At 41.9% G+C, this 25,452-nt stretch overlaps 2 protein-coding genes and 2 long non-coding RNA genes across 16 annotated transcripts in view; 2 read left to right on the forward strand and 2 right to left on the reverse strand.

Moving 5' to 3' along the window:
* Window positions 1–11,322, forward strand: part of LRP8 (LDL receptor related protein 8) — a 77,887-nt gene extending 66,565 nt beyond the window's left edge. For 7 of the 13 annotated variants that reach the window (XM_032296956.1, XM_032296950.1, XM_032296949.1 and 4 more), the window contains 3 exons: window positions 2,950–3,122; window positions 4,196–4,372; window positions 6,652–8,168. In XM_032296956.1, coding sequence (XP_032152847.1) covers window positions 2,950–3,122; window positions 4,196–4,372; window positions 6,652–6,690 — 389 coding nt within the window. In that variant the 3' untranslated portion in view covers window positions 6,691–8,168. Of the gene's footprint in view, window positions 1–2,949; window positions 3,123–4,195; window positions 4,373–6,651 lie in introns of all 13 variants that reach the window. The other 6 variants (XM_032296954.1, XM_032296953.1, XM_032296955.1 and 3 more) reach the window with 5 other exon arrangements.
* LOC116564025 lies at window positions 10,900–14,765 on the reverse strand. Its single transcript, XR_004274692.1, has 2 exons — window positions 14,369–14,765; window positions 10,900–11,246 (listed from the first exon to the last, which is right to left on the reverse strand). It is a non-coding gene; the product is annotated as an uncharacterized LOC116564025 (long non-coding RNA).
* Window positions 14,766–15,277: 512 nt separating this feature from the next.
* On the forward strand, window positions 15,278–23,330 carry MAGOH (mago homolog, exon junction complex subunit). Its single transcript, XM_032296969.1, has 5 exons — window positions 15,278–15,521; window positions 18,015–18,073; window positions 19,654–19,764; window positions 21,823–21,905; window positions 23,075–23,330. Exons 1-5 carry the CDS (start codon window positions 15,434–15,436, stop codon window positions 23,172–23,174), a joined length of 441 nt encoding a protein of 146 aa, XP_032152860.1. The 5' UTR covers window positions 15,278–15,433; the 3' UTR covers window positions 23,175–23,330.
* On the reverse strand, window positions 17,944–19,659 carry LOC116564024. The gene is made up of 2 exons (XR_004274691.1): window positions 19,499–19,659; window positions 17,944–18,376 (listed from the first exon to the last, which is right to left on the reverse strand). It is a non-coding gene; the product is annotated as an uncharacterized LOC116564024 (long non-coding RNA).
* Window positions 23,331–25,452: the final 2,122 nt, after the last annotated feature.

Here is a 25,452-nt window from a genome sequence, read left to right on the forward strand (position 1 = left end):
TTGACTTATATTTTATCTGTTATGAATCTCCTACTCACAGTCTCTTCTTATTTTTCTATTGGCTATCTTTTTCTTATAGAAATATTTATACATGACGAATATGAAACCTTTAAAATATATGTCACAAATATTTTCTTCCAGTCTGACATTTGGTTTTCAAGTTTGTTTATGGTATCTTTTGCCATGCATAGTATAAAACTTTTAAGTATCAGATCTGTCAGTCTTTTGTTTTATGATTTCTGGGTTTTGTGTCTTGCTTAAGAAGACCTGCCTTGGCCGGGCACGGTAGCTCACGCCTGTAATCCCAGTACTTTGGAAGGCCGAGGCGGGTGGATCACGAGGTCAAGAGATCGAGACCATCCTGGTCAACATGGTGAAACCCCGTCTCTACTAAAAATACAAAAAATCAGCTGGGCATGGTGGCGCATGCCTGTAATCCCAGCTACTGAGGAGGCTGAAGCAGGAGAATTGCCTGAACCCAGGATGCGGAGGTTGCGGTGAGCCGAGATCGCGCCATTGCACTCCAGCCTGGGTAACAAGAGTGAAACTCCGTCTCAAAAAGAAAAAAGAAGATCTGCCTCACTCTAAATTTTTAAAATTTCCTGATATTTTATTTTTGTACCTCAAATTTCTTTTTTAGTATTTAGATATTAATCTATTTTGAATTTAAATTTTAGAGTATGGTATGAGGTAGATTTCTTTTCTCTGTATACCTGTCTAGTTTCCCCAATACCATTATTAAAGAATCCATACTTCTCTCCTGACTTACACTGTCATCTTTATTATAAACTACATCCCATACATACTTTGATTTGCATCTGAGCAGTTTATTTTCCTCACTGATTTATATCTCCCTACATACTATTAGCACAGCTTCATGATATGTTACACTCACAACCTCTTCTCAGCTATTTTTATTCCTTTTCTCTACTAGGTGAACTTCAGAATAATCTTATAAATTCTATAAAAATTTTGGTAAAATTTGTATCAAGGTTGCTTTAGATAAGTAAGTTTATGTGAGGAGAATATACATTTTTAATACAGTAAAGCATCCCATCCAGAAATGTGGCATACCTATTTATTTCATTCTTCTTTTATGTCCTTCAGTAGAATGTTAGAGATCACATAGGACTTGCATGTTTCTTCTTAGGCTTTCCTAGTTATTTTATAGTTTTTTGATGGGCTATTATGAATGTGTTTTTATTCCACTACATTTTCTTTCTTTTTTTTTTTTTTAAGAGACAAGCTCTTGCTCTCTTGACCAGGCTGGAGTACAGTGGTACAATCACAGTTCACTGCTTCCTCAAACTCCTGGGCTGAAGGGATTCTCCTGCCTCAGCATCCCAAGTAGCTGGGACAACAGGCATGCATACCACACCTGGCTAATTTTTAAAATTTATTTTTCTGTAGACACCAGGGCTCACCATCTTGCCTAGGCTGGTCTTGAACTCCTGGGTTCAAGCAATCCTCCTGCTTCAGCCTCCCAATATGTTGGGATTACATGTGTGAGCCACCATGCCTGGCCCCCATTACATTTTCTAATTAGTTCTTGCTGATTAAAAAGAAGTCCAATGATCTTTTATGTTGAATCTTGCTGATTAAAAAGAAGGCTAATGATCTTTTATGTTGATTCTTGATTAACTAAAATTATTTCTGATAGTTTTTCACTAGCTTCTCTAAGAGTTTCTGAAAATACAAATAGCTGTTAGTAACAGTTTGGTTTCCTCCATTCATTCATTCATTCATTCAGAGACAGTCTCACTCTGTTGCCCAGGTTGGAGTGCAGTGGCACGATTGTGGCTCACTGCAGCCTCGATCTCCCAAGCTCAAGTAATCCTCCCACCTCAGCATTCTGAGTAGCTGGGACTATAGGTGGGCTCACCTGCCCAGCTCATTTTTGTATTTTTTTTAGAGATGGGGTTTTGCCATGTTGGCCAGGCTGGTCTCAAACTCCTGGCCTCAAGTAATCTGCCTGCCTCGGCCTCCCAAAGTGCTGGAATTACAGGCGTGAGCCACTGCACCTGGCCTCCTTTCCATATTTATACCCTTAAATTTTTTCTGGCCGTACTGCATCACTAGATCTCTAGGACAATAAATATTAGCAGTGATAACTGCCTTGTTCCTGTCTTTAATGCATATCAGTTATTGTAATCTTACTAAGACAGAAACCCCTTCTATAGCATCCTAAATAGGTGCTCATTCAGCCTCCACTGGGATGCTCAGAGTGACTGCTAACCACCTTACAAAGCTACTTGCTCCATTTTTACCCAGCTGTGTTGGAGAGAGCTTCCTCCTTTAATCATTAACATACTCATTTATTCTAAATCAGAGTTTGTGTTGCTCTCTGTGTCTCCTTCTAGAGATGTTCCTCTTCAGGTGGAGCCCCACCTTTGGAAATAAACACTCTATTCTGGCTCCATCCCACTCTCCACCCCCACAGTTTGGGAGAGAATGGTTTTCTTAGAGAAATCTAGGGAAGCAGCAGCATTAGGGTAAAGGTGTGGTAAAGAAATTCACTCATTCATTTAGCACATGTTACTAGGCACCTACTCAGTGCTAGGAACTGGGCATAGAGAGTTTTAAAAAAAGACACAGCCCCTGCCCTGAAAAAGCTATCTAGCTGGGAGTACAGATACATTTCCCTGTGAGGTCGAGTATCTTTTCATAAGTAAGATACCATGTGTGGTCTGGGAGCACACGTAAGAAAGCAACTGACTCTGCCCACAGTTGGGGAAGACTTCACATTTGAGCAGGATCTTGAAGGATTAATAGTTAATAAAAGAAAGAAGGGATGGGAGGTGGGCTTTCAAACAGCAGAAAAAGAACATGCAGAAACAGAGTCTGAGGAGCAAGGGGCAGTGAAGGTGGAGTGGTGGCAAGCCTTGCCCTGATGTCTGGGCGGTGGGCAGGAGCCTGCTGGAGGTCCAGTGTAATGTGTCTTTCCTCCAGTGGTGATAGCCCTGCTGTGCATGAGTGGCTACCTGATCTGGAGAAACTGGAAGCGGAAGAACACCAAAAGCATGAATTTTGACAACCCAGTATACAGGAAAACAACAGAAGAAGAAGATGAAGATGAGCTCCATCTAGGGAGGACTGCTCAGATTGGCCATGTCTATCCTGCAGTAAGTATTTCTCACTGGGAGAATTCCTACCTTCTGACCTTCTTCCCTCCCATCCTTTCTTTCTTCCCTCCCTCCCTCTCCCCTTATTCCTTACATCCTTCTGTTCTTCTTCCCTCCCTCCCTTTCTTCTTTTTTTTCTTCCTTCTCTCCTTCCCTTCCTCCTTCCTTCCTCCCGCCAATATTTATCAAGAATGTAACATGTATCAGGCACTGTTCTAGGCCCTGGGGAACATAGAAATGATGGGGTAGGTGATTAGGGTAAAAGGTATCAGGACTACCTTGTACCTAGAGGCTCTTCCTGGCAGTTACAAAAGCCAAATGGCTCTCTTTCTACTCAGTAAGTTTTCAGAACCTTTGGCCTGGAAGGGTAACTGTGGACGTTTAATTCAAATGTATTCATTTCAATACTGTATGCCAGTTATGTGCCAAGCACCACATTAGGTATCAAGTGTTCAAAAGTCCATAAGGAATATCCTTGCTCCCAAGAAGCTGGTAGGGAGTTAGAGATAGTAACATCAGTGGTATAATTGTGTGCTGAGCGCCATGGTGGAAGCTCAGGAGTCCCCTCTTCTAGAAAGCTTTCCTTGGCTTGCTTTGTTCTCCCATCAGTCCTCTGGACCTCTCTACCTCACACCGTAGTCCACTTGTCTTTTACTCAGTGGTCTCCTCACTAAACCATAAGATCCTTGAGGGCAGAACTGTCAGATTAATCTGTTTTCCTGATGCCTAGCACAGCATAGCTGACGCCAAACAAATATTTATTGAACAGATGCTGTGGAAACATCAACAAGGGAGCTATGAATTTTGTCTGGGGAATCAGGCAAGGAATGCCTCACAGAGGAGGTGACAGATGAACTATGTCCTTGAAAGATTAATAGCAGTTTTGCAAGGAGAGAAGGGGGGAAATGGCATTCCAGATAGAAGCATGTGCAAAGACTTAAAGACACAACACAGCATGGCTTTTTGGGGGAATGAGGACCACAAAGTGGCACAGCAGGTGTCACTGTTATACAGCAGAGTCAGGGGGCTGAGTGTGACCTCAGAGGTCATCCACAGTGCCATCCCCCTGTCAGGCAATCAGCAGCTTTGATCGCCCACTGTGGGCAGAGCCCTGTCTTGGGGAGACCAGAGAACTGGAAGACCCAGCCCCTGCCCTCAAGGAGCTTTTTGTCTTGCCGGGGGAACCAAGGTCACAGCTGCACCAACTCCCGAAGAACCCTCTTTCCGAGCTGCCTGTCGTCAAGTGCAAGGTAGGGCAGTGCCACTCTAAGTCTGAGGGGCTGGTGAGTGAGGGCATGAACCAAGGCAGGTGCAGCCAATCCTAGAAGGCTTTCTGGTTTGGGAAGGCTGCAAATGTAAGCTGGATATTGGGGCAAAGAGGAAAAATGGGTTAGTCACAGACGAGTGAAATGGCATGTGGAAGAAAGTGATCAAGTCTGGGGCAGGGCAGACAGAATTGCTGCTGAGGAAAATTGTTCATGAAGGGGAGACACGGGAAATGAGGTGGAGCAAATGAGCAGGGTTAGCAAATGGCCTTGAGGATCCTTAACCTCGGCCAGTCAAAAAAAATAGTTGCTTGACCAATTTTTGAAGGTCAGAGGGGACACAGTGGAAGAAGCGCTGAACTTGGAATAAGAGAACTCCCAGTTCCATCATTCCACAGCCCTGTGATCTCAGTCACTTCTCTCTGCTCACTGTTCTTTGTAAAATGAGAGTAACAACCCCCATTCTACCTGCCTCCTGAGTTTATAAAGTGCAAGTGAGACAGCACATGTGAGAGTACTTTGTGACTTACAAAGCACCCTGCACATGTAAAGTGACATTATTTCCAGAGAAAGAAATGACTCAGGGGGAGTGATTCCTGATGAGTCTAAGGACTGAGTAATAAGCTCCTGCCAATTGCAGAGAAATGAACATTTAGTGAGCACCTACTGTGTGTGAGACACTGTTCTCAGTGTTTTACATACATTATCTCATTTAATCTTCATAGCCTTATCAAGCTGATATTAGTTAGCCCCATTTTGCAGATGAGGAAACTGAGACTCATAGAAATTGAATAACTTGCCTAAGGTCATAGCCAGGAAGTGGCAGAACCAGAATTTAAACTCCAGTCTGTATATACACAAAAGCCCATGCTCTTTCCTTTATATCATGAGGAAAATAGCCTTGAAGCTCTGGAAATCAATATTCTCAACAACCCGTTCTCTCCTCTGTCCATTTCTCAGGTAACTGTACCATTACTACTGGGGCCTCTCTTTGGCCTAGAGATCTGTCTTGGAGAGAGTGGGAGGGTGGCTAGACTAGAATAAGATAGTCTCAAATAGCTACACTAGTGGAAGATGGTCATTGCATTCTTAAAAAACTACAGATAACCCAAAGGTTACTTGAAAGGCAGTAGAGTTACTTTTTATCATATGTAGAATGTCCAGAGATGGGAGATACTAGTCTGATTCTATTTTATGCTGGTTACGGTGACCTGGGATACTCTAGACCCTATGTGTTGTTAGGTACTATATTAAACACTCTCTGTGCATTATCTCATTTGATTCCTCAACAACCCTATGAGGTAGATCCTATTATTATTCCCATTTGATAGATAATAAAACTAAGTCTCAGAGAAGTAAAGTGCCTGGCCCAAATTCACATAACTATGAGAAAAATACTGAAGCTGGGGAGAGTCTTTCCAAAGGAGGGTATCCAGGAAATGTAAAAGAGGCAAACAAGATTACATCAGGACCAGTTAGATGCGTATCATGGAGAAGAAAACATTCAGAATGAAGGGAAGGGAATTCAAACACCATCTATAAATGTCAAGGATTGTCCTACGTAGAACTGTCTCTGAGTCTGAGAGATGGAATCAGGGAATGTCAGAAGATATAAAGAAACAAATTTCACATTAGCATAGGAATGGAATAGACTGGCTCAGGGATTAGTGGGCTCACCATCTCACAGTCAGCCATTTTTGGCAGACAGGAGTCTAGCATCTACCCAATGACTGGAAAGTAGGGATGAGGGAGAGAGGGGTGGAATTTATTTAACCTGCATTGCCTTCCAATCCTGTTTAATCTGTTGGGAAGGTGAAGTATATTACCTTCCTAAATGTGATTAGCATGCTAGAGACAAGTAACTCATAGCCTGAAATTTAACATTTGCCAAAGCTAACCCACTGAAATTGACCAAACCTAAAATCCTATAAGGGAGGATTGAGAAAATTTAGATCCGTGTGACTCTTCTTTACAAAGATACAAAACAAAATGACGAAAAAAATCTACAGCTTTGGATTCATACAGACCGGGGGCCAAATTTTAGTTCAGCCACTTGCTATGTGATCCAGAACAAACCGTACTTAAGCTCATTGAGTTTGTTTTCTCATCTGTAAAATAAATGTGATAAATCTTGTCTCTTGGGATAGTTTGAAGATTATGTGAGCTAATACCTGTTAAAGTAACGTAAGTCTGTACTTTGTCAATACTCAATAAATAGTAACTCTTATGCATCTAATGATGAATTCTTTGGTTTGTCTCCCCAGCGAGTGGCGTTAAGCCTTGAAGATGATGGACTACCCTGAGGATGGGATTGCCCCCTTCGTGCCTCATGGAATTCAGTCCCACGCATTACACTCTGGATGGTGTATGACTGGATGAATGGGTTTCTGTTTATGGGTCTGTGTGAGTGTGTGTGTGTGTGTGTGTGTGTGTGTGTGTGATTTTTTTAAAATTTATGTTGCGGAAAGGTAACCACAAAGTTATGATGAACTGCAAACATCCAAAGGATGTGAGAGTTTTTCTATGTATAATGTTTTATACACTTTTTAACTGGTTGCACTACCCATGAGGAATTCGTGGAATGGCTACTGCTGAGTGACTAACATGATGCACATAACCAAATGGGGGCCAATGGCACAGTACCTTACTCATCATTTAAAAACTATCTTTACAGAAGATGTTTAGTTGGGGGGGGTTTAGGTTTGGGGGGATTTGTTTTTTGTAAATAAGATGATTATGCTTTGTGGCTATCCATCAACATAAGTAAAAAAAAAACACATCAACTCCCTCCCCCATTTAGATTATTTATTAACATATTTCAAAAATCAGATGAGTTCTATAATTTAGAGAAGTGAGAGTATTTATTTTTGGTATGACTGGTCCACCACACAGACTCTGTGTGTGTATATGTGTGTGTTTATATGTGTATGTGTGAGACAGGGAAAAATCTGTAGAGAAGAGGCACACCTATGGCTACTGTTCAAATACATAAAGATAAATTTACTTTAACACAGTCCACAAGGGGTATATCTTGTAGTTTTCAGAAAAGCCTTTGGAAATCTGGCTCAGAAAATAGATACCATGGTTTGTGCAAATAGGTAGTGAATAAGGCAAATCTTTTCACCTCTGGCTATTCCTGAGACCCTAGTAAGTCAGGAACAGCCTTTCAGCTCACCCATGGCTGCCCTGACTCCTACCTGGGCTTTCTTGTCTTTAGCAAAGGTCAGCCTACAGACATTGCATGGTACCAGAGCACTCAGAAACTCAAGACAGAATATGCCTCACCCTCAGCTACTCCTTGTTTTAAAGTTCAGCTCTTTGAGTAACTTCTTCAATTTCTTTCAGGACACTTGGGTTGAATTCAGTAAGTTTCCTCTGAAGCACCCTGCAGGGTGCCATCCTTACAGAGCTAAGTGGAGACATTTCCAGAACAGCCCAAGTTTACCGTAGAGACTGGCCCAGGCACTGAAGGTCTGGGACATGCTGTGGATGAGGATAAAGATGGTGGAATAGGTTTTATTACATCTCTTACTTCTCTTTTCCCCTTACCCTCTACCATTTCCTTTAGGTGGGGAAACATTTTAAAGTAATAAATAGGTTACTTACCATCATATGTTCATCTAGGTTAAACCAATTTTTGGCTTAAGTCAGAACAATTGGCCAAACCTGAAGTCCTATTTGAGGGGGGAAATGGCATATGCAATATTATAGTATATTGGGTATTTATGTTCACACAGGAATTTGGTTTACTGCTTTGTAAATAAAAGGAAAAACTCTGGGTATATGTATAGATGTTCTTCGTTATAGATACCTTCTTTGCTTTTCCTGGCCTTGGGGGAGGAAGGGAGAAGTGCTCTTTTCTATTTGTGTGGGGTCTGCCATTGGAAACATAATCCTGTAGTCCTAGAAGGATTCAGTCCCCACTGGCTTTCCCATCCAAAGAGAAAGAGTTTGAGTTTCTTAACTCTGCTCTTCTACCACTTACTCCCACTAGACAACCAGGGAAAAGGTGCAACACGGAAGTGTCTGACTTAAGTAGAAGCAGGGACATGCATCTAACCTTATCATACGTGAAACTTGACACACTTAAGCAAATGCCTTCCTATCCCCACCCACCAGATGCCCCCAGCTCAATGAAGGTTGGATGTCTCACCAGTTTGATATCCTTTGAATTTCCATTCAGACATTCTAGAGTTCTAGCATCCTGTTCCTAGGGCCTTCCTCTGCGTCCCTCTTGGTCTCCTAAACTCTAAGAAAACAACTACATTCTGGAGCTTGGGCACTGTGTTTTGCATAAGCCAGCAATCTCCTCATGACATGCATGTGTTGATAGTCCTGAAACATTCACTGACAGGGTAGATGCGGTCGACGTAGAATGACCAATACCAAACAGAATTTTAAGAACAGGTGGCCAACTCCTATGGGGCTTTATCACATATTACTATTCTTTTAAGAACAAAAAGTAATATTATTTTTGACGGAAGAAAAATGACAGTGAAAAACATGGAAATTTACTCAAAACAAGTAACTTTTTCTGTAACCTTCTTCCAAAGAAACTGCATTTTTAAGGAATTAAATGATAACAGTGGCTAAGGCATAGTTTCTAAACTTTCAGTCAGATCCTGGCATTCACAGAAAAACATAATGAATGGGGTCTGGACAAACAGCCTGAGATCTCAAAACGATGATGAAATTCACAACTTTCTCAGAGACACCCATGTTTCCAGCATGTGCTACAGCTGCAGTTTGAAGGAGGCAGCTATGGGAGCAACCCTTTACAAGAAACAAATTGTAAAATACTGATGTGTTAGGTGGCAGTAAATAAGATGAAACCTGAGGAGTCAGATCCACCTTCCCCCTATTCATAGAGGCCTTTCAGCCTCATTTTGAGGTGTAAGTTATATATATTTTGCCTTTTGCACCCATGCATAGGTATCTACAGCCAATCACAGATCACAGAGTCACTGGACTATAGAGCTGGAAGGAAGCTCAGAGATAATGCCAAGAGGGCAGAAAATTTACCAGAAGCCAGTCCCAGTGCTTTTCCCCCATTTCCTTCTGCAGGAAGACTATTTTTGGCTGCCTGAACATTGTATCAAACCTGCTACCTATACTATGGTCTACCTTTCCAGTGGAATTACAAAGGCACTGGTTGAGATGCTTTCCAGAAACAGAGAAAATGAAAATTGTATTTACTCTTCACAGCACAATTATTTATAAAACAGATAGAAGTAACCTGTTAACTGGCAAAAAGAGAATGAGAGCAGATTTAAGCGTATGGCAGTAAGTCCTATTGACTCCTCCAGTATATTCACTCACTAAAATCACTCACTAGGTACCAACTACACACCTGGCACTGCAGATGTAAAGGTCAGTCAAACATGTTTTGACTTTACAGAGGTCACAGTAGCAGTGGAGGAAGATATATGTGGAAACACAAAAGGAATAGATTCTATTCAGAGCACTGTTAGGGCACAAAGGGGAGAGAGGTCTTTCTACCTGGGAAGATGAGGAATAGGGTAATCATAGAAGTGATCTAAGTCTTAAAAAATTAAGAAGGGGATTCCATGCTGCTTCAGGCAGAGACACCCTGAGCCAAAACACAGAGGCATGAATCAGCATGGGAATGTTAAGGAACTGCACATAGTTCATTATAACAGGAACAAAAGGCTCAAGGGAGACTTAGCAAGAAATGAGGCTAGATGGAATGAGGTTCAATGTAAGCACTTTATAGTTACATTAATTTCTGATTGAATTAATCATTTCTTGGTCATTGTTTACAAGGCACAAAATGCATCATGGAAAATTCATTAGTATGCATTCCCAGCACTTTGCAGACCTGACATATTCAGCCTCAAGCTTTCCAGTGGCCAAAGGGAAATGCTGAGTGCTTATCATATATTTGAGTCAACGATTTTTTATATGGTCAATGAAAACTAATATAGGGCAGTGGGATTTTCACAGAAGCATGCCATGTTGTCGAGAGCCTCTTAGATTTTCTCAACTGTGAGAAAGAAACCTGAAAATTTTGAAGACATCAAGTCTGGAGAGGGGATACCAATCACTGTCCAGTCAGACACTGATGGGAATGGGGGAGTGGCACAGGAATGCAAGCCTCTCTACCCCACCCCCCGAACTCCAGCCATACACTCATCGTGTCACAGAATATAAAGGAGTTGGCATTAAAAGCTTCAGAGTAAATAATTCCTTTTCCCGAAATGGATGAAGGTAGAGTAACAGTCTTCTCACATTGTATTTTTAGGGTATGGAGAATTTAGAAGGTTAAAGAATTACTGCTTCAAATTTTCAGTTATTAAAAAAATCAGGAAGCTCTGTTCATTCAGGCTATGCACCATGTGCACAGTCAAGAATCAGCAGAAACCCTCTGCATTTACAAACACTTTGTGCTATAAAAAGTAATTTTTAAAAAGCCACTTGTATATATATACATATATATATATTTAAAGCCAAGGTTTTGATACTTTTTTACAAAAACTACAAGAGAAAACAAATACCTGTCCAAACCATATACTTTTAAAATAGCATTTTTTTTCCATACAAGCTGTTGTTAATTTAGGGGTAAAGTGCTGGTTTGCAAACTTCATCAGATTGTTTCTAAATGGATTTTCCTTGTTTGTCTTCCCCCACCAGCCCCTAAGTTCCCATATGTGATGTAACAATCAGGCATGTTAGAATGTTGTGTCGCACTAACTGGTTCTGCTCTTTTTGTCTTGTCATTCAAGTTCTGTTAGCTTCTGTACGCGGTGTGCCCTTTGCTGTCTGGTGTCTCTTCCGGAGGCAAGGGGGCTGAAGATGGCGTGCTGCATCTCACTAGCTGTACTGACATCATCTTGGTAAACTGAAAACCAAATGTGGACATTTGTAAAATCAGTGCACTGTTTCTAGAGAGAGATTAAATTCATTTTTTAAAAATCTTTAAGTATTGTTTCATTGTGATACTTTAATGAGGGGGGAGTGAACTATCACTGAGTCCCTAATGTGCACCAGTATTCTACATAATCTCAATCTTTGTCAACAATTCGGTGAGACAAATACTATCAATATTATCCACTGCCATTTTATAGATGAGAAAATGGGTGAAGTAACTGCCCAAAGTCACAGGTTATTTTTAGCGCCCCCAAAGGACAATTGTACATGTAGCATTCTCTGCCTAAATTTTCCTTCTCTGCCTCTAGGTGACCAACTCCTATTTGTCCTTGCGTACTCCACTTAGGTAATGCCTCCTCCAGGAAGCCTTCCCTTTTCTCTAAGACTAGGTTAGATAACTCACCTCTGTACTTCCAGAACAATTTTTGTCTACTTGCATCCCAGTACTTCTGCCCTACCATTCATTCCCATGCCATTGGGGTTGCTTTTGCCAAGGTCACTCAGGACCTTGATTATAAATCTGGTAAACATTTTCAGTCTTGATCTTCCTTGACCTGGAAGCAGTAGTTAACATTGTTAGTCACTCTTTTCATGGAATACTCTTATTTTGGCTTCCATGATACCATACTCATGGTTTTTCTCCAGGATCTCTGGCCACATCTGAGTCTCCTTTACCCACCCCTTAAATTATGGTATTCCATCTCAAATCCATCCACTTTTCTATCTCCATTGCCACTACCTAAGTACACATCACCATTTTCTTGGATTACCACTGTCATAGATTTCTTTCTTTCTTTCTTTCTTTCTTTCTTTCTTTTTTTAAGAGACAGGGTCACACTGTTACCCAGGCTGGAGTGCAGTGGTAGCATCATAGCTCACTGCAACCTTGAACTTCTGGGCTTAAAGCAATCCTCCCACCTCAGCCTCCTGAGTAGCTGGGACTACAGGCACATGCCACAATGCCTAGCTAGTTATTTTTTCTTTTCTTTCTTTTTCTTTCTTTTTTTTTTTTTTTTTTTTTTTTTTTTGAGAAAAGGTCTCTCTCTGTTGCCCAGGCTGGAGTGCGATTGCGCGATCTCAGCTCACTGCAACCTCCGCCTCCTGGGCTCAAACAATTCTCCTGTCTCAGCCTCCTGAGTAACTGCAACTACAAGCATAAGCCACCTTGCCTGGCTAATAGATTAACTACTTACCTGAATGTCATACTTCTAGTCTTTTCATTTTCCAATCCACCCTACAACACTGCAGCCTAAGTGTCTTTCTAAAGTGCCATAGATACATCACCACCACTTCATTCCACTTTCTTGCTTAAAGCCCTTCAACTGCTTCACTGCCATCAAAATCCCATATTCTTGGGTTTGCCCAAACTCTTTTAATATGGCTGATAAAGATCTTCACGATTTGGTTTCTGCCCAGTCTCCAGCTCATTACTCACTATATTTTGACCACACAGTTCTAGCCCTCTGTCTGGAACATTTCCCTAAGGACCCTACACTGCATTAGCAGCCACCTCATGTGCTTCCACAGTATCCTGTGCTTCCTTTATTGGTAATCTTATCCTTACACTGTAATTGCTTGTATGCTTCTTAACTACCTCCTCTGCAAACTCTGTAAAGAACTGTCTTGCTCAACACTGTATCCTCTCTGCACATGACACTCAGTAGATGCTCAATAAATATGCCAAATGCAGACACCACAGACACAGATCATGCTCTTTCAGTTATACCATGTCTCATATCCAAAAACCTGGATTACTTTACAGCCTGATGGGAGTTGTGTGTCCTTTAAATTTCTCAACACTTTTGTTATTTGCCACATCTGCAGATGCCAGATTCACTTATATTTTTATAATTTTACTCTTAGAAAATAACCTTGTAGCAATTGCTTAACACCTCTACTTAACTCTAATTACTACCTCAAGATTGTTGTGATGACTGAAAGAACAAGCACATGTAATCGCATTCAGCCATTTATTAGGTACTTGATACGTGGTGGTTCCCTTTTCTTTTTCTCTTATTTCTTTTTTTTTTTTTTTTTTTTTTGATAGGGTCTTGCTTTGTCACCCAGGCTGGAGAGGCTGGAATGCAGTGGTGTGATCATGGTTCTCTGTAGCCTCAACCTCCCAGGCTCAAATGATCCTCCTACCTCAGCCTCCCAAGTAGCTGGGACTGCAGGTGTGCACCAGCACACCTACCTAATTTTTAAATTTTTTGTAGAGACAAGGTCTCCCTATGTTGCCCAGGCTGATCTCAAACTCCTGGGCTCAAGTGATCCTCCTGCCTTAGCCTCCCAAAGTGCTGGGATTACAGGTGTGAGCCACCATGTCTAGCCCCCTTCTCTTTTATACAATTCCCTTGTTAACACCCATATCCAGTGTTTTGTAATAAAAATGCCTCATGGTTTTATAACGATTTCGAAATTGTTTCTTATAACAGTTCTGCTACGTGTACATTATTATGCTTATTTAAAGAGAAGGAAACTGAAGTCTAAAAAGTTGAGTCAGTTCACCTATGGTTACAATGAGTCATTGTTACACAAGGGATTATTTTAACCCGTCTCCAGTGATTTTCCCCCACCACACCTACTCTACACTCTGCTTCTAATGCTTTTTCAGGGAGAAAAGGACCCAATGGTAAGACTGGGGACAGGAATCAAAGACTGCCGTCCTGACTTACAGAACCGTACACAGTTCTAGTTGCCAGGCCCCAAGAATGATGTCATCTAGGCACTATCTCTAGAACCATTCGTTCTCTCTAAGCTGGAACTTAGAAGAATGAAAGCAGGCTCCTATTATATAATTATGATCTTGATTGCCCTGGGCCTACTCAACTGTACATTTTTTCCAGAGCCAGGAAGGCTTCATACCCTGAAAAGAGCAAGCCAAGCCCCTTTGGTCAGTGGGCCTCAACTCTGACTCACCTGGGAGCTTTACAAAAATTACCAATTCCCAGGCCCAGCGCTGGATATTTTAATTGGCTTGGGGCCCCGGTATCAGTATTTTTAGAGGCTCCCAGGTGATTGCAATGCGCAGCCAGGCTGAGAATCACTGCTGAGTAAGTGGGATGAGTGGGGAATGAGAGATCAGATATTCACTTTAACTTCTCAAGCACCTATTCTGGAGACCAGTGGGGTAGAAAGATAGAAATAAAGGAAAGCGATGTAATGGATAAGCGTGAGTGAATTAGTTCCAGGGAAACGGTAATCTCCACTGTGGATTCAGGGAGAGCGTCACTGAGGACGACTTTCTTTCTTTCTTTTTTGAGACCGAGAGGACGGCTTTCTTAACATTCAGGTCAGTGGAAGAAGCCAACTTGAGGCACACATCGTGCGCGGCGTCCTCCGGGGAGCTCGGGTCATTTTACCCCATTTTACTGCCGAGACGACCTAGGTGCAGAGACGGTAAAGAGCGGTGTACGATTCATACAAGTCGGGGGTCCTGTGAAATGAGGTTGAGCCTGGCGGGTGCAAGGCTCGGGGTGTTCGGCCCGAGGTCTTTTTTTTTTTTTGAGACGGAGTTTCGCTCTTGTTACCCAGGCTGGAGTGCAATGGCGCGATCTCGGCTCACCGCAACCTCCGCCTCCTGGGTTCAGGCAATTCTCCTGCCTCAGCCTCCTGAGTAGCTGGGATTACAGGCACGCGCCACCATGCCCAGCTAATTTTTTGTAGCTTTAGTAGAGACGGGGTTTCACCATGTTGACCAGGATGGTCTTGATCTCTTGACCTTGTGATCCGCCCGCCTCGGCCTCCCAAAGTGCTGGGATTACAGGCTTGAGCCACCGCGCCCGGCCGGCCCGAGGTCTTTAAGCAAGGTATCTGAACTCATCGTTCAAAGTCCCGAGGTTGGCGGGGGGTAGGCTCTCGGCCTCAGGCCTGGAGACAACCTAGGGGGTTGAGGGGTCGAACCTCAACCTCGCTCCCGCGTCCAGCTGGAGGGGCGGAGCTGCTCAGCCCCGCCTCCGGGTTAAACAAAGTTCGTTACTGGTGTGGCAGTCTTGTTGCCGCTTCCGGGCCAAGAGGTTAGCGAGAAGGAACTCCTCCACTACGCGACGGCGTGGTCGACGTCACTTCCGCGCGCCGTCCCAAACGTCAGTGTAGGGCGCAGACCGCGGTGGTGCAGCATTCTGTTAGAAGTTCTGTCTCGGTTGTCTTTTGCGAGCCATGGAGAGTGACTTTTATCTACGTTACTACGTGGGGCACAAGGGCAAGTTCGGCCACGAGTTCCTGGAGTTCGAGTTCCGACCGGACGGTAAAAGCAGCATGTAGCCTGCCGGGAGCGGGGACCAGGGCGGAGGGCGGGCGAGTGGGGAGGCGGAGGGTCGGAAATCAGTGGGGAAAGAGAGGAGGAAGGGACTGAGACCTGTGCAGCGCGAATCTGAAAGGAACGCCCCTGTGTCTGCTCCACGGGTTGTTTTTTTAAAATCCGTTTAACCAATGTTGACCTTACGCCCGCTGTGTGCCAGGCTCTGTTCCCCTCTTTGGGGAAACGGCAGCGAAGGTAGACAAACTTCCCCTCTCATGGAATTTGTGTTTTAGTGCCGGGAGAGAGATCATAAACAAAAAGATGATTCCAGATAGTAGTGATTAAAAAAAAAAAAAAACATGGTAGAATAATTGCTGGATGGGCTGCTTTTAAATAGGCTGACCATTAGAGAGCTCTCTTTAAAGGGTATATTGCAGCCGATCCCTACTGAACAACAAGGACCTAGCCTTGTGAAGCTCAGGAGAAAGACCATTCCACCCAAAGAGATTGGCAGATGTCAAGGTTGCAGGGCGGAATGAGCTAGGCATGCCTCTCAAGTGGTCAGTGTGGTTGAAGAGTGGTAAGCTGAGAGCAGATGACGTCAAATAGGTAGGTAGGAGCCACACCTTCTAAGTCTTTAAAGACAATGGTAAAGGGTTTGGAATTGAAAAGTTTATTGTTGTTTGGACTTGGAAGATTTGTTGTTGTTGTTGTTTGGACTTGGACTTGGAAGGGTTGTTGTTGTTGTTTTGAGACGGAGTTTTGCTCTTTTTGCCCAGTCTGGAGTGCAATGGCGCGATCTCGGCTCACTGCAACCTCTGTCTTCCGGGTTCAGATTCTAAGCCTCAGCCTCCCGAGTAGCTGGAATTACAGGCGCCCACCACCACACCCGGCTAATTTTGTATTTTTATTAGAGGTGGGGTTTCACCATGTTGGCCAGGCTGGTCTCAAACTCCTGACCTCAGATCCCCCCACTTTGGCCTCCCAAAGTGCTGGGATTGCAGGCGTGAGCCACCGCACCCAGCCGGACTTGGAAGGTTTTAAACAGAGAAGAAATGGGATCTGTTCTTGAAAAAGCATTCTGGTTATTGGGAGCACAATGGGCAAGAGTGGAAACAGGGCTATTGATTAGGAGGAGACTGTTGCAGTTATCAAGACAAGAAGGTTATTTGTTGGGACTACTGCGACAGTAGAAATGGAGAGGAGGATTTAGGAAACAGCTGGAGGCAGAAACAGTTGGACTTTGCTGATTGATAGGAGCTTGTTGGGGGAGGCACTGTGGTGAAGAAAAGACGAATCAAAGATAACAGAAAACATCCACTAAGTGGGACACAAAGATGAAACTGACAGGCCCCGACTGTGAGGGAGACAGTTTATAAGCAAACAGTGACAAAACAGTGTAGTAGGTGTTGTGATAAAAAGAAACAGAGGAGGCTTGCAGCAGAGAAGAGGCACCTAACCAAGCCGGAGGGTCAGAGAAGGCTTCCTACATAAAGTGATGTGGGAGGAGGGGATGTGAGGAATTGGTTAGGAGACCAAGAAGAGTCAAGAAGGCATTTTAGACAACATGCAAAGAGGCTGAAAACCAAAAAGTGCTTGGGGTGTTTCAGGCAGAATACCAAGTAGTTTGACTCCAGCCACGTGAGAGAAGAATATTGCAGGAGTGAGGCTAGAAAAGCAGGCAGGGGCCAGCCTAGCTGTATGCCATGTTGAGGAGTTTGGATTTTACCAGGAAGGCAGTGGAAAGCCATTGACTGTATTAAAATATTAGAGTAACCCAATCTGATAGGTCTGTTACCACATCACCTTGTCCACTGTATGGACAGTGAACTGAACGTGAAGAAACTTGAGGCAGACAGACATCACAGAGGCTGTTGGATACATTCATTTGGCTCATCTCATATGTATGTCTTCTAGTCTACAGCAGGAGAAGTCATGTCTTCTGTTTACTTTTATCTTCCCCTCATCCCCACCATATACTCACATTAACCTGTTACATGCACCCATGGACAAAGGGTCTTGTGTACCAAATATGCTCAGTGATAAAAGCAACAGCTTTTCCGTCACAGAAAGAGAGTGTGGCACAGTCACATGATAATGTATGTAAACAGCATCCTACAGTTTTCAAAATGTTTTCACAACTCATTTGAGCCTCAGGAAGTCCTATGTGCGGGTAAGTTATCAGTTACTATGCCTCTTTTCAAGACATTAACCTGCAAAAATGTGATTTGACAATGTCAGAAAAGAGCCTGCTTGTGTTTATATCTCACCCAAGCTGCGTTTTACAGTAGAGTGTCAGCTGTATATTTGGCTGTTTAAGCCTGAAGTGAAGAACTGAAAAGACTAGTATTATTGATACACCATAAGAGTAAATAATAAATCTATTAGACACTTTGAGCAAGTTAGATACATTTTAGGGAACTGCTGATAGTCTTGGTATGTATTGATGCTTTATTCATATGTTTCATTATACATGAAATTTGCTTTTTGCCCCCATAGGGAAATTAAGATATGCCAACAACAGCAACTACAAGAATGATGTCATGATCAGAAAAGAGGTATGAGCCTTCTGCCCTCTGAGAGTCCTTCATTTGCTACATTTCAGCTTTTTGTCTTGCATTTTTTTGTTCTTTCTGGTAGTATTGAAAGGTAGAGAACAGGGAGAAAAACACATGTCTGTAGACAGCTTCTGGATTATTTCCCAAATCATCTTTTAGTTGGTATTTTTTTCTTTTACAATGTGGAATCAACTACTGGTAACCACTGACATACCTTGGTTTGAACCCTGAGTCCGCTGCCTACTACCCCACGTGACGTTGGGCAAGTTCCTGACTGAACTTGATAAGTCCCTGTTTCTTCACCTGTAAAAGCAGGGATAATAAAAGCTACCTCCCACTCCCAAGTGCTGTCACAAAATTAAATAGGCTATACTTAAAGTGCTCAGTATATTCACTGGCACATAGTACTCAAGGGAGAGCTATTTAATTTACATCCAAAGGTGAAAAGGAGCATGGGAAAGCAGTTGATATCATTGAGTGCATGTTGGATATCAGGCAGGGCATCTTATTTAACTCTAATTATAAGCCCATGTGATGGGGGAGGATATTATAAGAAAATAAAACCCCAGATATTAATTGTGAGGCTTGTTAAGAGTTACCCCTGCTAGCAAGAGATACAGCAGGAATTCCCAACCCTGCCCCAGTAAAGTTTGTATTTTCCGTTCTGTGATCTCTACCACATTGCTAAGGCTTCATCAAAGCTACTGTTTACTTTTAGCCACTTTGCCACCTTTGAAAATGTCTTAGCATATGTTTTCGTACTGTTATTTTAGCTATTGATTTTATGCTTATATGCATGTCAACATCCTCATTTTTTTACACAGGCATATCTTTTAAAATGCATTTTGTTCCTCAGGAGTGTATTACCTAGTTAAGAATAACTGGGGAATGTGGATGTCTCAGTCTCTTGTTTTCCTATAACAAAATACCTGAGACTGGGTAAAATATATTTCTCATAGTTTTGGAGGCTGGAAAGTCCAAGATCAAGGTGCTGGCAGGTTCAGTGTCTGGTGAGATCCAAGTCTCTGCTTCCACAATTGTGCCTTGTTTTTGCATCCCCCAGAAGGGATGAATGCTGTATCCTCATGTGGTGAAAGAACAGGAAAGGGGCCAGCTAGTTCCCTTCAGGTCTCTCCTAAGGCACTATTCCTGCCCTTGAGGGCTCTGCCCTCAAGGCATGATCACCTCCTAAAGGCCCTATCCCTTAACACTGTTGCCTTGGGGATTAATTTCAACATGAATTTTGTAGGAGAGACAAACATTTAAACCACAGTAGGGGGCATTCACGGATCTGTTTTGGGTTCTGTTGTTATTTGGCTATGTGGGCAGGGAGAAGGGCCATGTGAACAGGATGTACCAGGAGTAGTACCAGCTAGATGGGGGACTGAGGTACAGCTATTTGATACTTTTGACCCTGTCCCTCACCTGCACCATGCTGAGGTTGAGAGTAAATGTCTTCCCACTTCAGGAGATGCCAGAAATAAGTCTGCAGGATCAGTTATTTTTATCTTCCATCACTATCTGAGTCAAAGCACTGCTTAAGGACACAACATACATTTTGTCTTTTAACTTGCTTTCAGGCTTATGTACATAAAAGCGTGATGGAGGAACTGAAGAGAATAATTGATGACAGTGAAATTACCAAAGAGGATGATGCGCTGTGGCCTCCTCCTGACCGAGTGGGCCGGCAGGTATGTTTTATTGATTATCCTGTAGTGCAGAAATCTTACAAATAAGATGAGGCTTATTGCTCTGCATATGATAGTGAAACTGTGTGTGTGTGTGTGTGTGTGTGTTTTATTGATTATCCTGTAGTGCAGAAATCTTACAAGTAAGCTGACGTTTGTGCTTTGCATATGATAGTGAAACCGTGTGTGTGTGGGTGTGTGTGGTAGTCAGCCCTGCAGAAAGCAGATTGCCAGCACCGTGGTCTAAGGAAGCACTAATCCCATAGGAAGGAACAGACAGAACAAGTGGTGCTGCTGGCCACCAAGAACCCACCTTGAATTTCTTCTCAGGACCCCCCACACCCACTCCTTCACTTAAAGCTTTTGCTGCCTGTCTCACTAACTACTGTGGACAAAGCATCGTGGAGATACAAACAGAAATAGAGCAACACAGTGAGATCTTTTTTCTACCAAAACCCTAAAAATTAACCAGGTGTGGTGGCGCGTACCTGTAGTCCTAGCTATTTGGGAGGCTAAGGCTGCAGGACAGCTTGAGCCCCTGGGTTACAGTGAGCCTCAGGGTTACATATGATCCTACCACTGCACTTCAGCTTTGGTGACAAAGTGAGACCGTGTATGTAAAAACAAATCAGTAAAAACATACTACCAAATCTGAAATGAGTGGAACAAATCAGGTGATACGGGAAGGAGAACACAATGGGAGATGGATATCAACTTTGTAATATTTTATTTCTTTAAAAAAAAAAAAGCTGACACATGTATGGCAGTAATTTATAAATCTAGGTATTGGAAACATTGATCTCAGTTTTTTTCTATTTTCTGATTGAATTATAACCAAAATATATATAAATCAAAAAGAAGAAAAAGTAAGTAGGGCTCACAAGACTATTAAGTTCCACAGGGCAGAGATCTTTGGTTTGGTTGGTTTTACTTATCTGTCCTAAGCGCTGAATAGGACCCAGTAGGCTCTACATAATATTTTTTGAAGGTTTATGGTACTCATGTCAGTGTTTAGAAATTGAGACCCAAAGTCATACAGATACGGAGTAACCAAGTGGGGATCAAACCTAAGGTCTGGAATACTTCCTTTTCCTATGTTGCCTCGATAGGTTAGATCCTCTGGTTCTTGTTTTTGTTTGTTGTTGTTGGAGACAGGGTCTCACTCTGTTGCCTAGGCTGGGGTACAGTGATGAGATCATGGCCAACTGCTGCCTTGACCTCCTGGGCTGAAGGGACCCTTCCACCTCAGCCTCTCTAGTAGCAGGGACCATGGGTGCATGCCACCACACCCAGCTAATTTTTATATTTTTTGTAGAGATGAGGTTTTGCCAAGTTGCCCATACTGGTCTTAAACTCTTGGGCTCATGTGATTCTTCTGCATTGGCCTCCTACAATTGGGATTACAGGTGTGAGCCACCACACCCAGTCCAATTGTTTGGTACTTTTAAAACATAGATGTGTCCATTTTACTCCACATTGTTGACAATGAAAACTTGGACAAAATAATACATAGGCCGGGTGTAGTGTCTCTTGCCTGTAATCCCAGCAGTTGGGAGGCTGAGGCAGGCAGATCACCTGAGGTCAGGAGTTCAAGATCAGCCTGGCCAATATGGCGAAACCCTGTCTCTATTAAAAATACAAAAAATTTAGCCAGGCGTGGTGGCGGGCACCTGTAGTCCCAGCCACGTGGGAGGCTGAGGCAGGAGAATCACTTGAACCCTGGAAGCAGAGGTTGCAGTGACCCATGATCATGCCACTGCGCTTCAGCCTGGGCGAGAGAACAAGACTCCATCTCAGGAAAATTTAAAAAAAAAAAAACTTAATAGATTTTTTTCAAATCGCAGAAATAGTAGAGCCTTGAGGGTACAATTTCTTCTAAATATGAGCTTTATTTATGTCTTGTTTCTAGTCCCCAGCACAGTTTAGTGTTCAGAGTGAACTGCCCTTGTTTTTATGGCCATCTGTAGTCAAGTTTGTGTGATTTGGCAAATGATTAATCCTTCTGTATGCTTGATGAAGCATCCAATTTTACTTGACTTAGATTTTCTAAAATGTTTCTAGGAGCTTGAAATCGTTATTGGAGATGAACACATTTCTTTTACAACATCAAAAATTGGTTCCCTTATTGATGTCAATCAATCCAAGTAAGTGTGCATTATCCTTATATCCAGTTGTGTCTGTTTTGGAGCAGATTGATAAGACGCTCTTAACCAAATTGGGATCACTATGGGAAGATCTGGAACAAATGCAAAATACAGGTGGGCAGCTTTGTCCTCCTTGTTAGGGAGGGATCTCAAATTATTTTTGAAGACTTGCTCCTATTACTTTTGGTATTTCATTCAGTCATTGCTACTGAGAGCTTCTTGTTGACCCACACATACAGATTAATGCATAGGAGCAGCCAGGACAAAAATGGAATATGCCAGAAAAGTGCTCATGATAAACCGTAGAGTCACCAAGTCTGAGCAGCCTTCTCAGTGTGACTGTTCAGACTGGCACATCTTAAAATCTGACTTTGATGAAACTTGACAATTTTTAGGATCTAAATTTTATTTGATTTTAACTTTATTAATTTTTACAAATAATTTTGGTGAAAAGGGTTTGGTGAAAATGGATCAAATTTTAAAATTCATGTTGTCAGTGGGGCAGATTATTAAGTTGAGGCATGAACCTATGTGCTACAAAGAATCTTTAGATAAAATTTGGCAACTTCTTTGGCTCTTATGTTTTGAGGATTCAGGATTAGATATGGCTCATTTTTAGCAAATGTTGGGTATAATTGTCTTCCTTTGGACACTCTCCTTGTTCTTTCCTTTGAATACTCTTTGTTCTTAGCTAGTGATGCCACAGTAATCTTCATCCTCTTGGTCCTGCTTAGTACAACTATTTTTTAAAAAAGTTTTCCTAACTCTTCAAGTAATACATGCTCATTGTAGAAAATACAGGAAATGTAGAAAAGTAGAAAGGGGAAAATCATCAATTATCTTATCAGACAACATTTATTAATATCTTGCAGTATTTCTTTTTAGTCTTTTTTTCTGTGCATTAATAGAATATATACTTTTAAGAAGCATAAAAAATATAGTCGAGATCGATAACTGTTAATTTTTTTCACTTAAGGTAAGCATTTCCCTATTACTTCATAATATACCATTTTAATATATAGTCTTTTCCTTTTTTGGTCAAAGTTTTAATGCCCTAAATATCTTTACAAGGAACATCTTGATAGAGAAATAATTGAGATTATTAAATGGTATCTTTTTGCCCATTTTACCTCAATGTTTTAAACTTTTTTTTTCCTTTTGCATTTTAGGGATCCAGAAGGCTTACGAGTATTTTATTATCTTGTCCAGGACCTGAAGTGTTTGGTCTTCAGTCTTATTGGATTACACTTCAAGATTAAACCAATCTAGATTGAATATTGGTGTGGACATGGAGGGGTGGGGGTAGCTTTTAATTAGCATTATCAAGAAAATTTTGTGTATATCAGGGCAGTATTTTTTTATAAACTATAAATGATTGTCTTTAATAAATGTGATAAAATCTAATTTTTATTATTTTATAAAGACCTGAACATGTGAAGTCTTCTCAATTACTTTGTAAAACACTAACATCCTATGTGAAGTATTGCCCAAACATCAAGTCTAATCAACTCTCTAGATATAACTATCATTTTATAGGAAATAAGAGAATATAGAAACATGATTTAAAAATATAGTGGGATTTCAGTCAGCCATATTGAGAGGAAATTCCAAGACAAATGACCTAGTTTCTTCAATAAATTACAAGGGAAACAGAGATGGAGTGGGAACTTAGAAGACACATAACACAATATTTGGACCCTATTTGGTTAATGATTCAAAAAAATGTAAAATTAGGCCAGATGTGGTGGCTCACGCCTGTAATCCCAGCATCTTGGGAGGCCAAGGTGGGTGGATCACCTGAGGTTAGGAGTTTGAGACTTGCCTGGCTAACATGGTGAAACCACATCTCTACTAAAAATACAAAAATTAGCCAGGTGTGGTGGTGTGCACCTGTAGTCCCAGCTACTCAGGAGGATGAGGCAGGAGAATCACTTGAACCCGGGAGGCAGAAGCTGCAGTGAGCCCAGACCGTACCACTGCACTCCAGCCTGGGCAACAGAGCGAGACTCCATCTCAGAAAGAAAAAAAAGTAAAATACTATTAAGGAAATTTAACACTGGTTTGATGATTTAGGTATGAAATAGTATGGTGGTTGGAGTTTTAAAAATCATCTTTTATAGATACATCTATATTAGTAGGTATTTCAGTGTGGGGGAAAATACTTTGTTTTCATACATGACACAGGATAAAATTCCTGGTCTCAGCAAAGTTTTCCATTAATCCATTTTAAAATCACAATACCAACAGCCATTCAGGACTGTAAGTTGCCCAGGTAGTGTGGAATTTGTTCAGCAGGTAGACCTGTGGACAACTTTTCCTTGCTGCTAAATTACATGGCTTCTTTAGGAAAAGTACTGGTAGGAAAGATTGCACCTGCTGAAAGGAACTAGGTCTACAAAGCCTCATTTGCAGGGAAGTGATTAGCCTAAACGCACTCTCCTAAAAGCAGGCCAGCTTAAGACAAGGTCCCAAGTGTCCTGACCCCTGGACCAGTGCTTTTTCCACCACACTCTACTTCAGGAACTATGGGGCAAGTTAAGACCTGCAATGAGAGGTCAGGGTTCCTGGCTCCAGTGCACCTCCTTGGGGCAATGAGGCAAGTTGATAGTAGACACCAAAAAAAGTCATTATAAACTTTATAAAGAATTGACAGGACCTCAAGTTATTTAAAAGAGTCTTTTTTGTTTTGTTTTCTGAGGCAAAGTTTTTAGCATAGAAAAGTATTCCTGGCTGGTGCAGTGGCTCACGCCTGTAATCCCAGCACTTTAGGAGGCTGAGGCCAGTGAATCATCTGAAGTCAGGAGTTTGAGACCAGCCTGACCAACATGGTGAAACCCCGTGTCTACCAAAAAACACAAAAATTTGCCAAGCGTGGCGGTACATGCCTGTAATCCCAGCTACTCGGGAGGCTGAGGGAGGAGAATCACTTGAACCCAGGAGGCGAAGGCTACAGAGCCAAGATTGCGCCATTGCACTCCAGCCTGGATGATAAGAGTGAAACTCTTATCTCAAAAAAAAAAAAAAATTCTTGTCACCCCAACCATAATACTGAATTCAGTTAATATTTGTCCTTCAAGGCTTTAAATCTTTTTTTAACTGAAAGAGACAAAATATTACAGATACAATTATGTCTTCTTGGTTCCCAAATTCCTCTTCCTACTGCAATGATGAAGTAACTACAATGATGAATTTAGCAGGTATCCCTTCAGTCCATTGCTTAAAGATTGTACAGATACGTAGCCCCAAACAATATATGGTATTGCCTTTATATCTTTCAGTGTTACACTGCACTATTCTGCAACTTTTCTTCATTCAAGATTATACTTCTGAAACCTATCCATAATTGATATACAAAAATCTTGTTTATGCCTTTGCATTTGCTATTTTGTATTTTAAATTGAAGTTACCATAAGGCTTGCAAATAACCCATCATTTTAGACTGATGACAACACTGATTACAAAAAGAAAACGAATAAAAACTCAACATTTTAACTTCATCCTCCATGCTTATTAATTTTTAATTTTTAGTTTTTTTGGAGACAGGATC

The sequence above is a fragment of the Sapajus apella genome, unplaced genomic scaffold (assembly GCF_009761245.1).
Source record: "Sapajus apella isolate SASKATOON/1434 unplaced genomic scaffold, GSC_monkey_1.0 scaffold36, whole genome shotgun sequence".
Lineage (NCBI taxonomy): Eukaryota > Metazoa > Chordata > Mammalia > Primates > Cebidae > Sapajus > Sapajus apella.

Excerpts from the sequence above, each read along its gene's own strand:
- MAGOH (XM_032296969.1), top strand. The coding sequence starts at position 15,434 with ATGGAGAGTGACTTTTATCTACGTTACTACGTGGGGCACAAGGGCAAG. Across the intron at positions 19,765-21,822 it reads CTGACCGAGTGGGCCGGCAG|GAGCTTGAAATCGTTATTGG; the intron begins GTATGTTTTATT and ends AAATGTTTCTAG. Across the intron at positions 21,906-23,074 it reads ATTGATGTCAATCAATCCAA|GGATCCAGAAGGCTTACGAG; the intron begins GTAAGTGTGCAT and ends TTTGCATTTTAG.